The sequence below is a fragment of the Gossypium arboreum genome, chromosome 3, assembly GCF_025698485.1.
Source record: "Gossypium arboreum isolate Shixiya-1 chromosome 3, ASM2569848v2, whole genome shotgun sequence".
In the NCBI taxonomy this organism is placed as follows: domain Eukaryota; kingdom Viridiplantae; phylum Streptophyta; class Magnoliopsida; order Malvales; family Malvaceae; genus Gossypium; species Gossypium arboreum.
In genome coordinates, this window is record NC_069072.1 from 87,141,255 (window position 1) to 87,163,858 (window position 22,604).

General features: G+C 35.6%; 1 protein-coding gene across 1 annotated transcript; it reads right to left on the minus strand.

Moving 5' to 3' along the window:
- Positions 1–20,194: 20,194 nt before the first annotated feature.
- LOC108480698 (uncharacterized) lies at positions 20,195–21,890 on the minus strand. The gene is made up of 3 exons (XM_017783775.2): positions 21,165–21,890; positions 20,906–21,091; positions 20,195–20,817 (listed from the first exon to the last, which is right to left on the minus strand). The coding sequence occupies exons 1-3, from the start codon at positions 21,654–21,656 to the stop codon at positions 20,533–20,535; spliced, it is 963 nt and encodes a 320-aa protein (XP_017639264.1). The 5' UTR covers positions 21,657–21,890; the 3' UTR covers positions 20,195–20,532.
- Between the last annotated feature and the right edge of the window lie 714 nt (positions 21,891–22,604).

Genomic DNA, 22,604 nt, shown 5'->3' on the forward strand with positions numbered 1-22,604 from the left:
CCTAAACATCAAATTAAACACCCAATCAAAAAATTTTCAACCTCGGATCCGTAGTTTCAAAACCACTGTTCTGTTTTGGCCCTAAATCAGGCTGTTACAACTCTCCACCCTTTGGGGATTTTCGTCCCTAAAAATCTTACCGGTAAAGAGGTTTGGGTATTGTTTTCTCATGGCTTCCTCCGGTTCCCACGTAGCTTCTTCTACTCCATGTCTTTGCCATAACACTTTCACTAAGGCTATGCTTTCCTTTCTCAACTGTTTCACTTTTCGAGCCAAAATCTTAATCGGTTCCTCAGCATAAGTCAAGTCTGATCGAATCTCAATTTCTATTGGAGAAATCACATATGAAGGATCAGAACAATAACGTCACAACATTGATACATGAAACCCGTTATGAATTCTTTCTAACTCTGCCGGCAAAGCCAACCAATATGCCACTGGTCCAATCCTTTCAATAATCTCGTACGGCCCAATAAAACGCGGACTCAACTTGCCTTTTCAGCCAAATCTCAGAATCTTCTTCCATGGTGACACCTTCAAGAACACTTTATCACCCACCTGAAATTCAATCCATTTTCTTTTTAAATCTACATATGACTTTTGCCGATCTAAAGCAGCTTTCAAGCAATCACGAATTACTTTTACTTTCTCTTCAGTTTCTTTAACTAAATCAACTCTGTGGATCTGTTTCTCACTAAGTTCGGTCCAATATAAAGGAGTCCGACACTTGCAACCATACAAGGCTTCGTATGGTGCCATCTGTATACTCGACTGAAAACTGTTATTGTAGGCAAATTCAACCAAAGGTAGATATTTCTCCCAATTGCCTTCAAATTCTAAAACACAGCATCTAAGCATATCTTCGAGTACCTGGATTAGTCTTTCTAACTGACCATTTTTTTGTGGATGAAATGCGATACTAAAGTTCAATTTTGTACACAAATCTTCTTGTAACTTTTTCCAAAATCTTAAGGTAAACCTCGAATCTCTATCTAAGATTATAGACATAGGTACCCCGTACAACCTCACAATTTCAGCAATATATAATTCAGCTAATTTATCAAGTGAGTAATCGGTACGTACCGGTATAAAGTGAGTCAACTTTGTTAACCTATCAACCACTACCCAGACAGCATCCTTCTTTTTAGGAGTCAAAGGCAAACCGGTTACAAAATCCATGGTAATCCTATCCCATTTCCACTCAGGTACCATCACCGATTGGAGTAATCCTGAAGGCACTTGATGCTCAGCTTTTACTTGTTGACAGATCAAACACTTGGTTACAAATTTAGAAATGTCCCATTTCATGCCTGGCCACCAATATAACTTCATTAAATCATTATACATTTTTGTGCTACCAGGGTGAACTGACAAACAGCCACTGTGCACCTCATGTAATATTTTCTGAATCAATTCATCATTTTTCGGTACACATATCCTGCCTCGAACCATCAAAAAGTCATCTGGTCCAACTCAAAAATCTAAGTCGTAACTGAATTCACACTGAGTTCTCTTGGTTCGCAACTCACTATCGTTCTTTTGAGCATCACAAATTAGCTGGAGAAATAATGGTTTAGCCCTCATCTCTGCCAAGATTGACCCATCATTAGACAATGCTAACCTTGCATTCATGGCTCTCAAAGTAAAAAGAGATTTCCTGCTCAAGGCGTCAGCAACTACATTCGCTTTCCCTTGATGATAATCAACCACTAACTCATAATCTTTCAATAATTCAAGTTATCTACGCTGTAGTAGATTCAAATCCTTTTGATTCATCAAATACTTCAAACTATTGTGATCAGTAAAAATTCGGCATTTTTCACTATACCAATAATGACGCCAGATCTTCAAGGTAAAGACAATAGCGGCCAATTCCAAATCATGTGTAGGATAGTTCTTCTCATTCAGTTTTAACTGTCTCAAGGCATAAGCTACCACTTTACCCTCTTGCATCAGCACACATCCAAGGCTTGTAAATGATGCATCACTATAAATTACGAACTCCTTCCCTGGCTCGGGCTGTACTAAAATCGGTGCTTCAGTCAATCGTGCTTTCAGCTTTTCAAAACTCTGCTGACATTTATCAGTCCATTCAAACTCAACATTCTTTTGCAGTAACTTAGTTATAGGAGAGGCAATCATTAAAAATCCCATGACAAAATGTCTATAATACCCGGCCAAGCCTAAAAAGCTTCTAACCTCAGATACATTCTTAGGCGGTTTCCAATCAAATATCGCAAATATTTTACTCGGATCCACCCGAATACCATCACCTGAGACTATATGTCTGAAAAATCTGACTTCACGAAACCAAAAATCACTTTTGCTAAACATAGGAAATAGTTTCTTTTCTCTCAAGATCTACAATATGGTTCTCAAGTGTTCGGCGTGCTCAGGCTCATCCCGAGAATAGATTAGGATGTCATCTATGAACACTACCACAAACTTATCCAAATATGGTTGAAAGATTCAGTTCATCAAGTCCATGAATATAGCTGGAGCATTAGTTAAGCCGAAAGGCATCACAAGGAACTCATAATGTCCATACCTTGTCCTAAAGGTGGTTTTCGGCACATCTGACTCATTAACTCTCAACTAGTAGTAACCGGACCTCAAATCGATCTTTGAAAACACTGTTGTCCCTTTCAAATGATCGAATAAATCATCAATTCTCGATAACGGGTACTTATTCTTTATAGTCACCTTATTAAGCTGACGGTAATCAATGCAAAGCCTCATTGAGCCATCTTTCTTCTTTACCGACAATACAGGAGCACCCCAGAGAGAGAAACTCGTTCTCACAAATCCATTGTCTGTTAACTCTTGCAACTGAGCCTTCAATTCTTTTAATTCAATCGGAGCCATTCTATATGGAGCAATCGAGATCGGTGCAGTCCCCGGCAACAAATCAGTGGCAAACTCTATCTCTCTGTTCGGAGGCAACCTAGGTAATTCCTCTGGAAATACATCTGGAAATTCACAGACTATCGGCACTGGTTAAAGCTTCAATTCAGACATCTCAGTATTCATTACATAGGCAAGATAAGCTTCACACCCTTTCCTCATGTATTTCTATGCAGACATGTGCAAAATCACCATAGGCAATTTATTTGATTCATCTGTTTCAACCCACCGAATTTCACCATTTTCACATTTCAACTCTAGTGTTTTCTATTTAAAATTTACCTTGGCATCATACAATGTCAACCAGTCCAATCCCAAGAGAACGTCAAACTCATCAAATGGTAACCAGCATCAGATTAGCCGGAAAACAGTGACCTTGAATCATTAATGGGCAGTTCTTGCAAACCTTATCAACTATCACATATTGGCCTAAGGGGTTCGACACTTTAATCGCAAACTTAGTAAACTCAACAAGCAACTTCTTATTAGATACTAAATTCACACAAATATAGGAATGAGTAGACCCGGGATCAATCAATGCAATAACAATAATATCATAGAGAGAAAATGTACCAGTAATCACGTCGGGAGATGATGCATCCTCTCGGGCACGTATGGTATAAGCTCTAGCAGGCACTCTAGCTTCTGATCTCGCCGCTGAATCTTTCATCATAGTTTTACTACTAGCTCCACTTCTAGTATTTCCCGGTGGTCTACCTCTGCTGGCGGTAGTACTCTGTCTAGCACTCTGAAATTTTTCTTCTTTAACTTTTTTCGGACAGTCTTTGATAAAATGCTTGCGAGAACCACACCTGAAACAAGCTCGCTCATTTCCCCAACACTTACCAAAATGTTGCCTGCCATATTGTTGACATTCGGGTTTTTTAGACCGCACATTACCCACACATGCCACTGGAGTAGCTTGAGCTTTAGACCCCGAATATGCCTTACCACGATCTTTGTGTGAATCCCCAACTGAAACTGTCATTCGAGGGTTTGTCTCTTTGGACGTCTTTGATTGGGATTGAAATGACTTGCTTATCGGCCTCTTTCTAGCATCTCGGGCCTCAATAGTAGCTTTTCTTCTTTCTTTGTTCTATTCTTCGGCTTTAAGAGCTCAGTCAACCAATACTACAAATTCTTTCAGCTCCAGAATTCCCACAAGCACTTTAATGTCCTCATTAAGCCCATCCTCAAATTTTTTGCACATAATAGCCTCGGTGGACACACATTCCTGGGCATACTTGCTAAGTCTAACAAATTCTCATTCATACTCTACCACAGACATCTTGCCCTGCTTCAATTCAAGGAACTCCTTTTGTTTTTTATCAATAAATCGCTGACTTATGTATTTCTTTCTAAATTCTTCCTGGAAGAAATCCCAAGTAACCCTTTCTTTTGGCACCATTGCTACCAAAGTCTTCCACCAATGGTAGGTTGAATCTCTCAAAAGTGATACAGCACACTTTAAGCACTCCTGGGCTGTACATGAGAGCTCATCAAATACACGAATGGAATTTTCAAGCCAGAACTCCGCTTTCTCGAGATCATCATTGATCTTTGCTCTAAACTCTTCTGACCCTTGTTTTCGAATCTTATCGACCAGAGGCTTGTTCATTCTTACCAAATCTATGCCTTGAGCAGGTACCAGAACCGTCTGAGGTATGGGAGGGGGTGGAGGAGGTTGAGCATTTGGGTTTGCTCGAATAAACTCTGTATACCAATTGTTCATCATTTGGAGAAAGCCATCCTGAGCCTCATCTCCCTGTCTCAATGTCTCAGGTCTACTTTCTACAGGCACGGTCCCTTGTGCAGGAGCCGGTGCATTAATAGCAGCATCATTAGCCGCAGTTCTGTAGAGTTTCATTACTATATTAAAACAAAAAAACAGTTTAGAATGATCAGGAGTCACCACACTATCATAGTATATTTATGGCATGCATAACTAGACTTTTACACACACTATATTAGTCAGAGAATCAACTAAACCATATCTCTGATACCACTAAATGTAACACCCCTTTCTCGCGTTCAACAACGAAATAGGGTATGAGGTATTACCAGAACATAACACATACCATTAAATAAAACCGAGACAGAAATATGGCATCCGATTAGATCATGAATCATTATAACATATGCCTTTAACAATATTAGCCAATTTCAATAGCTTTGTACAAAATAATTGGTCAAATACTGTAACCAATACTTAAACCTAGGCAATTATGATACGTAAAAAAATAACTAAGCCTGCTATTCATGCCATGATTCAAAATGTTTAGTTCAAATATCAAAAGTATTGATAGTGTGGGCAGATCTTCAACGATATCTAACTCCTGCGCTAGCTGGATGACACTATAAGACAAAAGGGAGAAAAGAAAGTAAGCTTATAGCTTAGTAAGTAAGTATATAAATAATAAATAAGGAATCTAATATGTTTACAAAACAACTCAATTATATCTATTTTTAATTTCACTATTTACTCCAATTTGATCAAGCTGTCCCTCCTGCATCATGTTCACTGAATAAATCATAACTCGAGTTACGAAACTCGAAATTCAAATCCGTAAAATTTTCATGAAACTAGACTCATATAAATCCTTACTAAATGTTTTTCTAGAATTTTTGGTCCAGCCAATTAGTACAGTTTATTAGTTAAAATTCCCCCTATTATACAGCTCTACTGATCTGACCTCTGTTCACTTCGAATAGATTTTCTCCCTGTACAAAAGTCAAATATCCATGAAAGTTGTTTCATTTAAAACTAGACTCAATAAGGAATCTAGGAATTTAAACTATATTTATGAATTATATTTTTACAATTTTTAATGATTTTTCACAGTCAGAACAGGGGATCACGTAGTCATTCTGAACAAGTCTCACAAAAATATAAATATCTTAAAATATAGGATTCCTTTACTTGCTCTGTTTCTTTTACATGAAAATAGACTCATTAAGCTTTAATTTCATATGTCATTCAGCCTCTAATTAAATTCTTACTATTTTTGGTGATTTTTAAAATTCACATCACTGCAACTATCCAAACAGTTTTATTATCAATTTTGATCTTTCACACTTTAGTTGCATTCATTGCTTATCCTTAACAATTTTTCTAACTTCCAATCACGTATCGAGCTTATTACTCATACGTTACACATGTATATTCTTACACTTATCATTACAAGGTCATAAATAATTTCATTTAGTCGATTTTCCCGTTGAACACTTTGGATCGAGTCCCCGATGCTTGGTGGTTTCTGCACTAGTTCCACCCATGACATAGTTCGGCTCTCTTGTACACATGGTGAACATGAGCACTTAGTACCACCCATGTGACCGAGCTGTGAGGATTTCAAAAATGTAAAGAACATTAAAAACAGGGCTTGAATGCACTTACTATTGAGCTTGAAAGCTTGAAAAAAAACCCTAGCTATGGTGAACATACAACTTTCGGCCAAGGAAGAAGATAGATGGACAAAATTTTGGCTTATTTTTCCCATTTTATTTCTTTTAATTACCAAATGACAAAAACACCCTTAAGGCCTTTTTTTAAAATTTTGTCCTATTCATGCCCATTTTTGTCCATATAAAGCATAATGGTCTAATTCCCATTTAAGGACCTCTACTTAAAACCCCCATTTCAATCAAGTACTTTATGAACTAGAACACACATTTTTCACCTATTTCAATTTAGTCCTAAACATCAAATTAAACACCCAATCAAAAAATTTTCAACCTCGGATCCGTGGTTTCGAAACCACTGTTCTGTTTTGGCCCTAAATCGGGCTGTTACAACTCTCCCCCCTTTAGGGATTTTCAGCCCTGATAATCTTACCGGTAAAGAGGTTTGGGTATTGTTTTCTCATGGCTTCCTCCGGTTCCCATGTAGCTTCTTCTACTCCATGTCTTTGCCATAACACTTTCACTAAGGCTATGCTTTCTTTTCTCAACTGTTTCACTTTTAGAGCCAAAATCTTAATCGGTTCCTGTAATATCCTGATTTTGGGCCTAGTCGGAATAGTGGTTTCGTGACCACAAAATTCGAGATAGAAATAATTATTTTATGATTATTTTAAGGTCTATGATATGATTTCATGATTGTGTGAAAATTTCGTGATGAAATTCTATGCCTAAAGTGCTTAAATTGAAAGTAGGGACTAAATCGAATAAGTTGAAAACTTGCATTCTAGAAGTTTTTAGTATGAAATTGTTTTGGAATATTAATGAGGAGGTCTTAAATAGCAATTTGACCAATTTTAAGTTCATGGACAAAATTAGGACATGGAAGGAATTTTTGGAAAGTTTAGTAGTAAGGGTATTTTGGTCATTTAGTTATTAAAATGAATTAAAAATAAAATTAAAAGCCAATTTTTGTCCATCTTCTTCATTAGGCCGAAATTTCAAGGGTTCTCCATAGCTAGGGTTTGTTTCAAGCTTCCAAGCTCCATAGTAAGTGATTCCAAGCCCCGTTTTTAATGATTTTTACGTTTTTGGAGTCTCGGTAGCTCTATTTAGCTTATGCTAGCAATAATTTAACCTAGGGTTTATATTTGGAAAAATACCCATAGGTGAAATTTGTGTATTTTGGTGTTTTATGATAGAATATGAGGTTTTAAATTATGTTAGACAACTTGTGCTACTCGGTTTTAAGTGAAAAGCAGCAAAGGGCTTAATCGGTAAAAATACCTAATAGTCATAAGTACATGTTAGAGTGAGAATTTGATGTTGCCATAGAAGGAAAAATGATCAGCATGTCATAAAACATAAGAAAATAGGCTGAAGTTTAATTTACGAGCTTTGGGTCAAAAGTGTAAATATGCAAAAGTTTAGGGCAAAATTGTAATTTTTCCAAAATATGATTTTGGGTCAATTTGAATAATGTGAGTCCTAATTAGACTATATTTTAAATGATAGAGCAAGGAAAACTGAAATTCGGGCTAAAATGGGGAAAATACCAAGTTGTGGACGAAATGGTAAAAGTAGCCATTTTCGCATACGAGGTAAGTTCATGTGTAAATAATGTAGCATAAATGTTATTTTTAAGTTATTAATGTTAATTATATAATATGCTGATTTTTAATCGTGAAATATTATGCTTTGTGGTTAATATTGAGTAATATGCAAATTATGTTTACTACTTGATAAATATGAATTGCTACCGAGTATCGATTCCGATATTCCATGGAATACGGCAAATGTGAGATCGAGGGAAAAGCCCGTTTGAACCTTAGGAATAGATTAGGATACAAGTGACATGTCACTAGGATGGTTGAGCATCCGAACTCGTTGAGTTGAGTCCGAGTTCACTTATGGATGCAAATGTCCGAACTCGTTGAGTTGAGTCCGAGTTCGTGAGATGTAACTAGGCATCCGAGCTCGTTGAGTTGAGTCCGAGTTCATTTATGGATGCGAACGCCTGAGCTCGTTGAGTTGAGTCCGAGTTTGCTTATGGGCGGGTTACATGGTAGCTTGGCTACATATGTGGCACTTATGTGCAAACTTTCCATGTATCCGAATTATATTCCGATGTGTTCAACGGGTAAAGTTCTACTGAAATGGAGGAATACTCAAGATGAAAGGGACGTATTAGTAAGTGTTGTGAAATGGGTACTTTAAACAGGTATGTTCTTAACCCTCGGGTTGAAAAAATCGATATAACAACAATATGGTAAGATGATAAATGAAAATGTGATATGAATGTCTTGGTGATGATTATGCAAATGATGTTTTATGTTTGCTTATATGGTTATGTTACTTGCTATTTGCATGTGAACTTATTAAGCATTTATGCTTACTCCTCCTTTTCATTCCTTGTAGTGTTGACAAGCCAGCTCGAAATCGAGAACGATGGAGGCTCGCTCACACTATCCGTATACCATCTTGGCATAATGGCTTGTATATTTTGAGTATGGCATGTATAGCATTATAATCATTTTGTATATATGGTCTTATGATATGGTTATTGAGTGGTATGGAAATGCTTGGTAATGACTAGCCATTGGAATGGCTAATCATGATCATATTTGGTGTTATGTATGTCAAATTGCTAGCTAATCCATGGAAACCATGAAATAGGTAAAATTTACCATAAAATAGATTCAGACAGTAGAAGTGACGTGAGTTTGAAAAATCATTAAAAATAGTAGAGATACAATTAAATAATGAATAAGTTATGGAATCGAAGCTTGATGAGTCTATTTTCATATGGAAGAAGCGAAACAGGTATATGAGCTATATTTTATGAGATGTTTAAATTTTTGTGAAACAGGGACAGAGAGATTTCTGGATCCCCTATTCTGACTTTTGAAATTCACCATAAATTTTACAAAGAAAATTAGAAGTCATGATTTATATGTACAGATTCATTATTGAGTCTAGTTTTATTAGAGATAAACGGCATAGTCATTGAAGCTCTGTACAGGGAGATATCTGATTCGTAATACATAGAGGTCAGAGTAGTCAAACCCTGAAACAGGGGAGACTTTAACTAATAAACTGTACTAATTGGCTCAACCAAAATTCTAGAAAAAATTAGTAGATATATATATGAGTCTAGTTTCAGGAAAAATTTATGGAATTGGATTTGAGTTTCAAACTGGAGATATGATTTTAAAGCGATGTGATGCAGTTAGCCAGCTTGTCTGGAAATTTTAAAATGAATTGTATGAGCTGTCTAATTAATGAATTAAGTCCGTTAACACCTCGTGTTCGACTCCGGCAACGGTCTCGGGTACGGGGCGTTACAGTTCCTCATCATAGGTCAAGTCCACTCAAATCTCAATTTCTGTTGGAGGAATCACATGTGAAGGATCAGAACGATAACGTCGCAACATTGATACATGAAATACGTTATAAATTCTTTCTAACTCTGCCGGTAAAGCCAACCGATATGCCACTGGTCCAATCCTTTCAATAATCTCGTACGGCCCAATAAAACGCAGACTCAACTTGCCTTTTCAGCCAAATCTCAGAATCTTCTTCCATGGTGACACCTTCAAGAACACTTTATCACCCACCTGAAATTCAATCTCTTTTCTTTTTTCGGCCAAATCTCAGAATCTTCTTCCATGGTGACACCTTCAAGAACACTTTATCACCCACCTGAAATTCAATCCATTTTCTTTTTAAATCTACATATGACTTTTGCCGATCTAAAGCAGCTTTCAAGCAATCACGAATTACTTTTACTTTCTCTTCGGTTTCTTTAACTAAATCAACTCTGTGGATCTGTTTCTCACTAAGTTCGGTCCAATATAAAGGAGTCCAACACTTGCGACCATACAAGACTTCGTATGGTGCCATCTGTATACTCGACTGAAAACTGTTATTGTAGGCAAATTCAACCAAAGGTAGATATTTCTCCCAATTGCCTTCAAATTCTAAAACACAGCATCTAAGCATATCTTCGAGTACCTGGATTAGTCTTTCTGACTGACCATCTGTTTGTGGATGAAACGCGGCACTAAAGTTTAAATTTGTACCCAAAGCTTCTTGTATCTTTTTCCAGAATCTCGAGGTAAACCTCGGATCACTATCTGATATTATAGACATAGGTACCCCGTGCAACCTCACAATTTCAGCAATATATAATTCAGCTAATTTATCAAGTGAGTAATCAGTATGTACCGGTATAAAGAGAGCCGACTTTGTTAACCTATCAACCACTACCCAGACAGCATCCTTCTTTTTAGGAGTCAAAGGCAAATCGGTTACAAAATCCATGGTAATCCTATCCCATTTCCACTCAAGTACCAGCACCGGTTGGAGTAATCCTGAAGGAACTTGATGCTCAGCTTTTACTTGTTGACAGATCAAACACTTGGTTACAAATTCAGAAATGTCCCTTTTCATGCCCGCCACCAATATAACTTCTTTAAATCATTATACATTTTTGTGCTACCGGGTGAATCGACAAACACCACCGTATACCGATGTAATATTTTCGAATCAATTCATCGTTTTCGGTACACATATCCTGTCTCGAAACATCAAACAGTCATCTGGTCCAACTCGAAAATCTGAGTCGTAACTCAATTCGCACTGAGTTCTCTTGGTTCGCAACTCACTATCGTTCTTTTGAGCATCACAAATTAGCTGGAGAAATAATGGTTTAGCCCTCATCTCTGCCAAGATTGACCCATCATTAGACAATGCTCACCTCGCATTCATGGCTTTCAAAGTAAAAAGAGATTTCCTGCTCAAGGCGTCAGCAACTACATTCGCTTTCCCCTGATGATAATCAATCACTAACTCATAATCTTTCAATAATTCAAGCCATCTCCGTTGTCACAAATTCAAATCCTTTTGATTCATCAAATACTTCAAACTGTTATGATCAGTAAAAATTCAGCATTTTTCACCGTACAAATAATGACGCCAAATCTTCAAGGTAAAGACAATAGCGGCCAATTCCAAATCATGTGTAGGATAGTTCTTCTCATGCGGTTTTAACTGTCTCGAGGCATAAGCTACCACTTTACCCTCTTGCATCAGCATACATCCAAGGCTTGTCAATGATGCATCACTATAAATTACGAACTCCTTCCCTGGCTCGGGCTGTACTAAAATCGGTGCTTCAGTCAATCGTGCTTTCAGCTTTTCAAAACTCTACTGACATTTATCAATCCATTCAAACTTAACATTCTTTTGCAGCAACTTAGTTATAGGAGAGGCAATCATCAAAAATCCCTTGACAAAATGTCTATAATACCCGGCCAAGCCTAAAAAGCTTCTAACCTCGGATACATTCTTGGGCGGTTTCCAATCAACGATCGCAGAAATTTTGCTCGGATCCACCTGAATACCATCACCTGAGACTATATGTCCCAAAAATCTGACTTCACGAAGCCAAAACTCAGTTTCGCTAAACTTAGCAAACAGTTTCTTTTCTCTCAAGATCTGCAATATGGTTCTCAAGTGTTCGGCGTGCTCAGGCTCATCCCGAGAATAGATTAGGATGTCATCTATGAGCACTACCACAAACTTATCCAAATATGGTTGAAAGATTCAGTTCATCAAGTCCTTGAATATAGCTGGAGCATTAGTTAAGCCGAAAGGCATCACAAGGATCTTTAATGTGCATACCTTGTCCTAAAGGTGGTTTTCGGCACATCTAACTCCTTAACTCTCAACTAATAGTAATCGGACCTCAAATCGATCTTTGAAAACACTGTTGTCCCCTTCAAATGATCGAATAAATCATTAATTCTCGGTAACGGGTACTTGTTCTTTATAGTCACCTTATTGAGCTGACGGTAATCAATGCAAAGCCTCATTGAGCCATCTTTCTTCTTTACGAATAATACAGGAGCACCCCAGGGAAAGAAACTCGGTCTCACAAATCCCTTGTCTGTTAACTCTTGCAACTGAGCCTTCAATTCTTTTAATTCAATCGGAGCCATTCTATATGGAGCAATTGAGATCGATGCAGTCCTCGGCAACAAATCAATGGCAAACTCTATCTCTCTGTTCGGAGGCAACCCAGGCAATTCCTCTGGAAATACATCTGGAAATTCACAGACTATCGGCACTGGTTCAAGCTTCAATTTAGACATCTCAGTATTCATTACATAGGCAAGATAAGCTTCACACCCTTTCCTTATGTATTTCTGTGCAGACATGTACAAAATCACCATAGGCAATTTATTTGATTCATCTGTTTAAACCCACAGAATTTTACCATTTTCACATTTCAACTCTAGTGTTTTCTATTTAAAATTTACCTTGGCATCATACAACCAGTCCATTCCCAAGATAACGTCAAACTCATCAAATGGTAACAGCATCAGATTAGCCGGAAAACAGTGAACTTGAATTATTAATGGGCAGTTCTTGCAAACCTTATCAACTAGCACATATTAGCCTAAGAGGTTCGACAATTTAATCGCAAACTCAGTAAACTCAACAGGCAACTTCTTATTAGATACTAAATTCACACAAATATAGGAATGAGTAGACCCGGGATCAATCAATGCAATAACAATAATATCATGGAGAGAAAATGTACTAGTAATCACATCAGAAGATTATGCATCCTCTCGGGCACGTATGGTATAAGCTCTAGCAGGCGCTCTAGCTTCTGATCTCGCCGCTGAATCTTTCATCATAGTTTTACTGCTAGCTTCACTTCCAGTATTTCTCGGTGGTCTACCTCTACTGGCAGTAGTACTCTGTCTAGCACTCTGAAATTTTTCTTCTTTAACTTTTTCCAGACAGTCTTTGATAAAATGCTCGCGTGAACCACACCTGAAACAAGCTCGCTCATTTCCCCAACACTCACCAAAATGTTGCCAGCCATATTGCTGACATTTGGGTTTTTTAGACCACACATTACCCACACTTACCACTGAAGTAGCTTGAGCTTTAGGCCTCGAATATGCCTTACCACAATCTCTGTGTGAATCCCCAACTGAAACTGTCATTCGAGGGTTTGTCTCTTTGGACCTCTTTGATTGGGATTGAAATGACTTGCTTATCGGCCTCTTTCTGGCATCTCGGGCCTCAATAGCAGCTTTTCTTCTTTCTTTGTTCTATTCTTCGGCTTTAAGAGCTCGGTCAACCAATACTATAAATTCTTTCAGCTCCAGAATTCCCACAAGCACTTTAATGTCCTCATTAAGCCCATCCTCAAATCTTTTGCACATAATAGCCTCGGTGGACACACATTCCTGGGCATACTTGCTGAGTCTAACAAATTCGCATTCATACTCTGCCACAGACATCTTGCCCTGCTTTAATTCAAGGAACTCCTTTCGTTTTTTATCAATAAATCGCTGACTTATGTATTTCTTTCTGAATTCTTCCTGGAAGAAATCCCAAGTAACCCTTTCTTTTGGCACCACTGCTACCAAAGTCTTCCACCAATGGTAGCTCGAATCTCTCAAAAGTGATACAGCACACTTTAAGCACTCCTCGGGTGTACATGAGAGCTCATCAAATACACGAATAGAATTTTTAAGCCAGAACTCCACTTTCTCGGGATCATCATCGATCTTTGCTCTAAACTCTTCGGCCCCTTGTTTTCGAATCTTGTCGACCAGAGGCTTGTTCATTTTTACCAAATCTATACCTTGAGCAGCTACCGGAACCGTCTGAGGTATGGGAGGGGGTGGAGGAGGTTGAGCATTTAGGTTTGCTCGAATAAACTCTGTATACCAATTGTTCATCATTTGGAGAAAGCCATCCCGAGCCTTATCTCCCTGTCTCAATGTCTCAGGTCTACTTTCTACAGGCGCGGTCCCTTGTGCGGGATCCGGTGCATTAATAGCAGCATCATTAGCCGCAGTTCCATCGGGATCCATTACTATATTAAAACAAAACACAGTTTAGAATGATCAGGAGTCACCACACTATCACAGTATATTTATGGCATGTATAGCTAGACTTTTACACACACTATATTAGTCAGAGAATCGACTAAACCATAGCTTTGATACCACTAAATGTAACACCCCTTTTCCGTGTTCAACACCGAAACAGGGTACGAGGTAGTACCAGAACATAACACATACCATTAAATAAAATCGAGACAAAAATATGGCATCCAATTAGATCATGAATCATTATAACATATGCCTTTAACAATATTAGCCAATTTCAATGGCTTTGTACAAAATAATTGATCAAATACTGTAACCAATACTTAAACCTAGGCAATTATGATACGTAAAAAAATAACTAAGCCTGCTATTCATGCCATGATTCAAAATGTTTAGTTCAAATATCAAAAGTATTGATAGTGTGGGCAGATCTTCAACGATATCTAACTCCTGCGCTAGCTGGATGACACTATAAGACAAAAGGGAGAAAAGAAAGTAAGCTTATAGCTTAGTAAGTAAGTATATAAATAATAAATAAGGAATCTAATATGTTTACAAAACAACTCAATTATATCTATTTTTAATTTCACTATTTACTCCAATTTGATCAAGCTGTCCCTCCTGCGTCATGTTCACTGAATAAATCATAACTCGAGTTACGAAACTCGAAATTCAAATCCGTAAAATTTTCATGAAACTAGACTCATATAACTTCTTACTAAATTTTTTTCTAGAATTTTTGGTCCAGCCAATTAGTACAGTTTATTAGTTAAAATTTCCCCGTATTATATAGCTCGACTGATCTGACCTCTGTTCACTTCGAATAGTTTTTCTCCCTGTACAAAAGTCAAATATCCATGAAAGTTGTTTCATTTTAAACTAGACTCAATAAAGAATCTAGGAATTTAAACTATATTTATGAATTATATTTTTAAAATTTTTAATGATTTTTCAAAGTCAGAATAGGGGATCACATCGTCATTCAAAACAAGTCTCACAAAAATATAAATATCTCAAAATATAGGATTCCTTTACTTGCTCTATTTCTTTTACATGAAAATAGACTCATTAAGATTTAATTTCATATGTCATTCAGCCTCTAATTAAATTCTTACTATTTTTGGTGATTTTTCAAATTCACGTCACTGCGACTGTCCAAACAGTTTTATTATCAATTTTGATCTTTCACACTTTAGTTGCATTCATTGCTTATCCTTAACAATTTTTCTAACTTCCAATCACATATCGAGCTTATTACTCATACGTTACACATGTATATTCTTACACTTATCATTACAAGGTCATAAATAATTTCATTTAGTCGATTTTCCCATTGAACACTTCGGATCGAGTCCCCAATGCTTGGTGGTTTCTGCACGTAGTTCCACCCATCACATAGTTCGACTTCTTGTACACATGGTGAACATGAACACTTAGTACCACCCGTGTGACCTAGCCACTTTATCTCGTAGCTCTCTTGTCTACATCGTGTCCTTCACCTGGAACCACACATGCGACCAAACTACATTTATCCCGTATCTCTCTTGTCTACATGGTATACATCCCGTATCACACATGTGACCTAGCTACCCACATAGTATCTCGTAGCTCTCGATTCCGAAGGTTCAACCAAGAAGTATTTCGCTTTCTAATACTTATTTCCATTCTTCCAATAGTCGATTATGATTCAAAATCAGCTACAATATATAAAACATGCTAAAATATAAAAACGTAAATAAAGATAATGTATTATTTACATACAAACTTACCTCAGTGCAAAATATAGAAATTTTGCAATTTAGTGCAAAATCTTTTCCTTCCCCCGTTCGAGGTCGATTCCACGCCTTTCTTGATCTATAACAACACATTTAGCTCATTTAACACTCATACTATCTATTTCAATCCAAAAATCATATTATGGAAAAATTACGTTTTTGCCCCCTAACTTTTACAAAATTACGATTTTGTCCCTAGGCTCGGAAATTTAATTTCAGCCCTTATTTTTATGTTTTATGACATGCTGAACATTTTTCTCTACTATGGCAACATCAAAATCTCACTCTAACATGTACTTATGAATATCATGTATTTTTACCGATTATGCCATTTTGCTCGTTTTTGCTAAAAATCGCTTAGAAAATATCGTTCTCCTAACTTCAAACATTCATATTCTACCATAAAAAATCAAAATACATGCATATCATTCATGAGTAAATTTTTAAACATAAACCCTAACTCGAAATAATGGTAGAAATAGGTAGACCGAGCTACGAGGGTTTCAAAAATGTAAAGAACTTTAAAAACGGGGCTTGAATGCACTTATTATTGAGCTTGAAAGCTTGAAAAAAAACCCTAGCTATGGTGAACATACAACTTTCGGCCATGGAAGAAGATGGATGGACAAAATTTTGGCTTATTTTTCCCATTTTATTTCTTTTAATTACCAAATGACAAAAACACCCTTAAGGCCTTTTTTTAAAATTTTGTCCTATTCATGCCCATTTTTGTCCATATAAAGTATAATGGTCTAATTCCCATTTAAGGACTTCTACTTAAAACCCCCATTTCAATCAAATACTTTATGAACTAGAACACACATTTTCACCTATTTCAATTTAGTCCTAAACATCAAATTAAACACCCAATCAAAAAATATTCAACCTCGGATTCATGGTTTTGAAACCACTATTCCGTTTTGGCCCTAAATCGGGCTGTTACAATAGATATATGAATTCACATCAACTAACAAACCTTTCAGTTACTCATTCACAAAACTATATACTTTCATCATTATTTATTCGATTCAACGCTAATATGTTTTATGCACATACCTGTACCATCTCGTATCAATCTCATACACATTCTCATCTTTCATTTACCCATTGAACCATTTGGAATAGAAGTCGGATACTCAATAGTCTCATACACTAAGTACCTATACCATGACTTGAAGCCAAATCAAGGTAACTTATATCCGAAATTCTGATATCATGGCCCGAAGCCAAATCAACCGATATTCATGGCCCGAAGCCAAATCGATATAACTCGCACCCAAAGTGCTAATATCATTGCCCGAAGCCAAATCAATGAAACTCCTAATGGCATGTCACTAGTATCCTAAACTATTCCTAAGGTTCAACTGGGATTTCGAATGTTGAATTTCCATCGAATCAATGTCGAACTTATCCGAAGTCTTGTATTCACAACTTATACAATATCAAAGAATTTAAAATACACTTATAATGAAATTTATTACAAACGAACTTACCTCAGTTCAAAACGATGATATTGGTTTATTAATCGAGTACTTTATCTTTTCCCTGATCTAGATCCAAATTCCACTTTTCTTGATCTAAATATATTCAAAATTAACTCATTTAATAATCTCTCTATTTAATTTAGTCGAAAACACACTTTAAAGCACATTTATACTTTTGCCCCTAATATTTTACATTTTTCACAATTTAATCCTTATTTTATAAAATCACAAATTAATGAAATTCAAATTAAATCCATGCTATCCGAATTACTATTATGACCCTAGCTGCCCATATTTTTCATTTATTTCACATTTTATCCACAAAGTTTCAACATTTCTCAATTTAGTCCCTATGCATTTTCACTAAAAATCACTTAACAAAACTTGTATAATCGATAACAAATATTCATAATCTATCATCAAACATCAAAACACACATGTATTCATCAATGGCATCATTCAAAATCTTTAACAGTTTTGCAAAATAGTCCATAGGCTAGCTAGACCTAGTTGCAACCATCTGAAAAACATAGAAATCATTAAAAATGAAACAAAAACGGACTTACAATTGAGTATCAAAGTAACCAAAAATTTCAAGCCATAAAATGGATTTTCTCCATGCCTCATTCAACCAAGGAAGATGATAATAAGAATAATTTTTGTTTTGTTTTATTTAATTAACCTTATTTGACAAATTACTAAACTAACCTTAATGATAAAACATTTATATCATCCATTTCATGTCCATTAATGTCCACTTACTTTAATAATGGTCTGATTACAACATAAGAACCTTAAATTTATGGTTCTATAGCTATTGAATACCTTTAACTAAAAAACAGTACTTTTGCAATTTACGCGATTTAGTCTTTTTTATCAAATTGACCAATCAAACGATAAGTTTTTTAAACGAAACTCACACAATAATATTTTCATGCTGTAAACATTAAAATAATAATAAAATAATTATTTTGATATAGGATTTGTGGTCTTGAAACCACTGTTCTAATTTAACTAAAAACGGGTTGTTACAAGATGATTAAACATGCACTGATAAAGTATTGTGTCAATTAATTACAATTTCAACACATTTAAAGAATTAATTCATTGGTCGCCTTAAAGTTATAATGCAAGAATAACTTAGTCATTGTTTTACTTAATCAAACATTTTACCAAGACCTATAACAATGCAAACACAATTTTAATAAATTAAGTGGACGAAATGCAATTAACCTAACACGAAGTAAATTCAAGCCATATTAATTAAATTAAACATATCAACATCACAAGTATTCATAGACATGTTCATAACAACAATAATAAAATTAAAAGGATAAGGAACAAGAATCAAATTCGATGTTTCTTCAAGGCTTGACTAGCTCCACTCCTCCTTCTCCGTTTGTTCTTGTTGAGCTGAGGCTTCCATGAACAATTGAATGCTGCTTCAAATAGTGGTTGAAGGACTTTTTTCCAAGAGTTAAAATCGACAAGGGAATGGGAAGGAAAATGAAGAACAAAGGAAGGGTTTTGAAGAGAGAAATTGAGAGAGAATTGAAAGGATGAGAGGTTTTGACGTGTGTTTGAAATGAGTAGCCAATGGGGGTATTTATAGGATGAAAAGGTTGCTAAAAATAGAAAACATCAGCAGCCACAAACTCCCTCCATGGCTGGCCACACATGTGGCAAGTTTGAAAGTTTCAAACTTGCTATTTTAAGGTAAGGACAAATTAGGAAGGTATGACAAGTGGAGGAGTTTGAATGGAAATTCAAGGAGTCTTCAAGGGTTGTTTTGCAAGCCAAATAATCAGCCAAACAAGCTGATTGGGTCAGCATGTCGGATAGTTTTGAGCAACCTAGTGATCGGTTGGATTGGTTTTCACAATTCAGCTCAACTGAGTCTCTTTTCATAATTAATTAATAATTATTATTTAACTTTTTAAATTGGATTAAAATTAAAATTAATTATATTATGAATTAATATTCTTAATTTAGTCTGCCTTCGGCTAAAAAATTAATTCGACTCGATGCTTCAAAAATTGCTTCTCGATTTTGTGCTTCTAGTAGTGTCTGTCGAGCCAATTTTTGTCCTTTGTTCGAATCTATCGAAAATGATTAAAATTAATTAAAATTCGACATGTTAATAATTGAAGTATAATTTAATTATTTTATAATTATTATATATTTTTCGACAAGAAACATAAATTACATGGAAAATTGTTACACAATCCAGATATAATATTACATTTGGAAAACTTTGCCCAAAGAAATTTTCAGTATAATCTTCACGGTATAACAGATGATTTAATTCCAGCCACTCTCACAAACACTATAGCAGTAGTAGAAAATATAGACTAGGGAAGAGCTTTATATCATTTGTTGCAATAAATTCCAAGTCATTTATTTTAAAATATATTAAAAAATTTATATTAATATCATAGTTGTTTGAACTAGACTATACTTATCAATTAAATTAAAATTGATTGAAGCATATTGACTAAAAATTAATTAAACTAATAAAATAATTTATTGAACTGATTTTTATTTTAATAATTTATCTAATTAAACCGATCAAACTAACAAATTAATTTAATCACGAATTTAAATTTAAAAACTCAATTAATATTTAATTTAAATGAATTAAATTTAATGAAATAATTTATAAAACAAATTAAATACAAAGACAGCTGAAAACAAAATTAAAAACATTCAAAACTTATTTTTCTATAACAATCTTGTTTATTAAGAATGAATTATAATAAATTAAATTTATATAGTTTTAAAAACTAAATTATTTCTAACTTTTACATTAAAAAAACAAGTAACCAACGAATTCCACCTTACGTGGTTGTCACTCAACTAACACACGGGCAGCCTCAATAAGTACACAAACGCGTTCCTCACTCCCTGCCCACCCATCTCCAAACTTGCCCGCTTAGCTGTATCTCATTCATTTCCCACTTCACTTTAACCAAAAATCTTTTCTAAAAGAAAAAAAAAAAAAAGAAAAGAAGAAAAAGCCTGTTGGACGTGTTTTCTATGTGATTCGAGCTGTCAATCATATGTGCAAGCTTTCTTCAGCGAAATGGGAACATTGAGTTTCTTAGGATCGAAAGTTACGTCACATTCGATTTTCTTGTAAAACTTCTGCTTCACCAGTTTTCCCAACACATAAGCTCTGGATCGGACAACGAAGCTGAGTTTAAGTGAAACTGGCAGTGATGTTGTCCCTGTTGAACTGCTCAAACTTGCTCCACTCCCGTACAAAGGAACCTTGTTTCCCATCACTATTACAGTCAAAGACCTTTGGCTCTTTCTTGACTGATGAAATTTCTTCATCTGAAACACCAAATGTTAAACAAAATTTAGAGGTTTTTTTAATGAAATGGAAACTATTATTAGTTTTGGACTTCTGAAGTGGACTTACGGTTCCTGAAGCAATGGTGATTTGAGCAAATGATAGATCCAGAGGTGTTGATGTGACATGGACACCGAAAAATGTTCCAGTGTTACGATAAATCATCTTCACTGTGGAATTCATGGTGATCATATCAGTTGCCACACCTGTGAAATCTGAACCTGCTTGAATCTTGAATTGCTCAAATCTTATACTCTGCAATATGAAATAGAACCAATCAAACATAACCCATTGCTGGAAATGAAGAAGAGAATCAAAAGCAAATTACCTTCATTGTGATCTTGGGTTTTTGAGGCCTGCTAGCTCCCCACAGAATCAAAGAAAATAAAGAGAAGAGAAGAAAGAAGCCAACAAAGAAAGCTAGAACATAGCATCTTCGAGGGAGTCCTTGCTCACGTTCTTCATCTTCAAGGAGGCCTTCTTCTTCGATCACATCACATTCTTTCCACTGCTTATTCCCCTTCCGATGAGCTCCCCTTAACGGAGCGTCGTTAGGCGAGATCTTGCGGGATCCAGGTTTAAGCGACCCTGAAAACCGACTGGATGAAGACTCACGAGAGTGGCGGCCCATGGAGGAATGGGAATGGGGAGGTGACCCCATGGGGCTGATAACCGGCGTGGAATGGAAGGAGGTTGTTGTCTTTTCTCCATCGTGAGAATCACGTGAAGGGCTCTGCACATAGTAAACTGGACGCCGCGGAGACCTGGTTGGGGATGATGGGGCGAGGCTTGTCACCTCTGAATCTGTCTTGGCGTGCATTTCCAACTTGTCGTGGAGTAGATGTTAGTACAAGTTCTGGGGGTATGTTTTATTCTACGGAATTGCGTGGGCTGTTTGATGGTGACTTTATTAAGGAGTTTTGATTGTGAACTGAAGTGTAGGATGACGAAAAAGAGGTATGTTTTTTATTAGAGGGGGAAAGCAGCGAGGAACTCGTTACCCGACAGCCTTGTTACAGTTGGCACCACCAAACAATTATTGTCCCTTATTACATTTTCATTTTTTGTGCTCGCCGCCTAGTAATAGCCCCCGTTTTTCTTTTTTTCAATAGGTTGTAATTTTCGTAAATTAATTTTGATTAAAATAATTTAATTTTTATTAATTTTGAAAGCAATGAAAATTTATTGCAATGTTAATGTTTCTATCAATCGAACATATTTTTATCGAAATAATAATAAATAAAATTTTAAATTTTAAATATTATGTTAATTTAATCTTTATTTAATAAATTTAATCGGTAACATTTACACATTTTATTAATATGATCATTATTTAACAAATTTAGTTATTAATATTTACACATCCCATCAACATTTAAGCAAAATATAAAAACATCAAGAGCTAAATTTGTTATTATATAAATTAAAATTATGTACGATTTTTAGAAAACATTGACGTCATTATTAATTGTTGTGAGCTGCTCGCTTTTGAATTAATAGAGATTAAATTACTCTAAAATTTTTAAAAGAACCAATTTACTTAATATCAAAATTGAGAGGAACCAATTTGCTCAATTTCAAAATTGAGAGAGTTAAGAAAATTATTTTTATCTTATCTTTTTTCTTTTATTTTTATTTTTTAACGATATACTTGAGTATTTGGTGGTAATATTAGATTCCATTCAAATTTAAAGTCAAGTTGAATGCGATCCTTAAGCAAGAGTAAAGTTCTTAGAACATTATTTTTCTCTCAGATGACTTGATCTCA

Bases quoted from the DNA above. Each gene is read 5' to 3' on its own strand.
- LOC108480698 (XM_017783775.2), bottom strand. From the start codon at position 21,656: ATGCACGCCAAGACAGATTCAGAGGTGACAAGCCTCGCCCCATCATCC. The intron at 21,092-21,164 runs GTAATTTGCTTT...TTCATATTGCAG, and splicing joins AACCCAAGATCACAATGAAG to AGTATAAGATTTGAGCAATT. The intron at 20,818-20,905 runs GTAAGTCCACTT...TTGGTGTTTCAG, and splicing joins TCACCATTGCTTCAGGAACC to ATGAAGAAATTTCATCAGTC.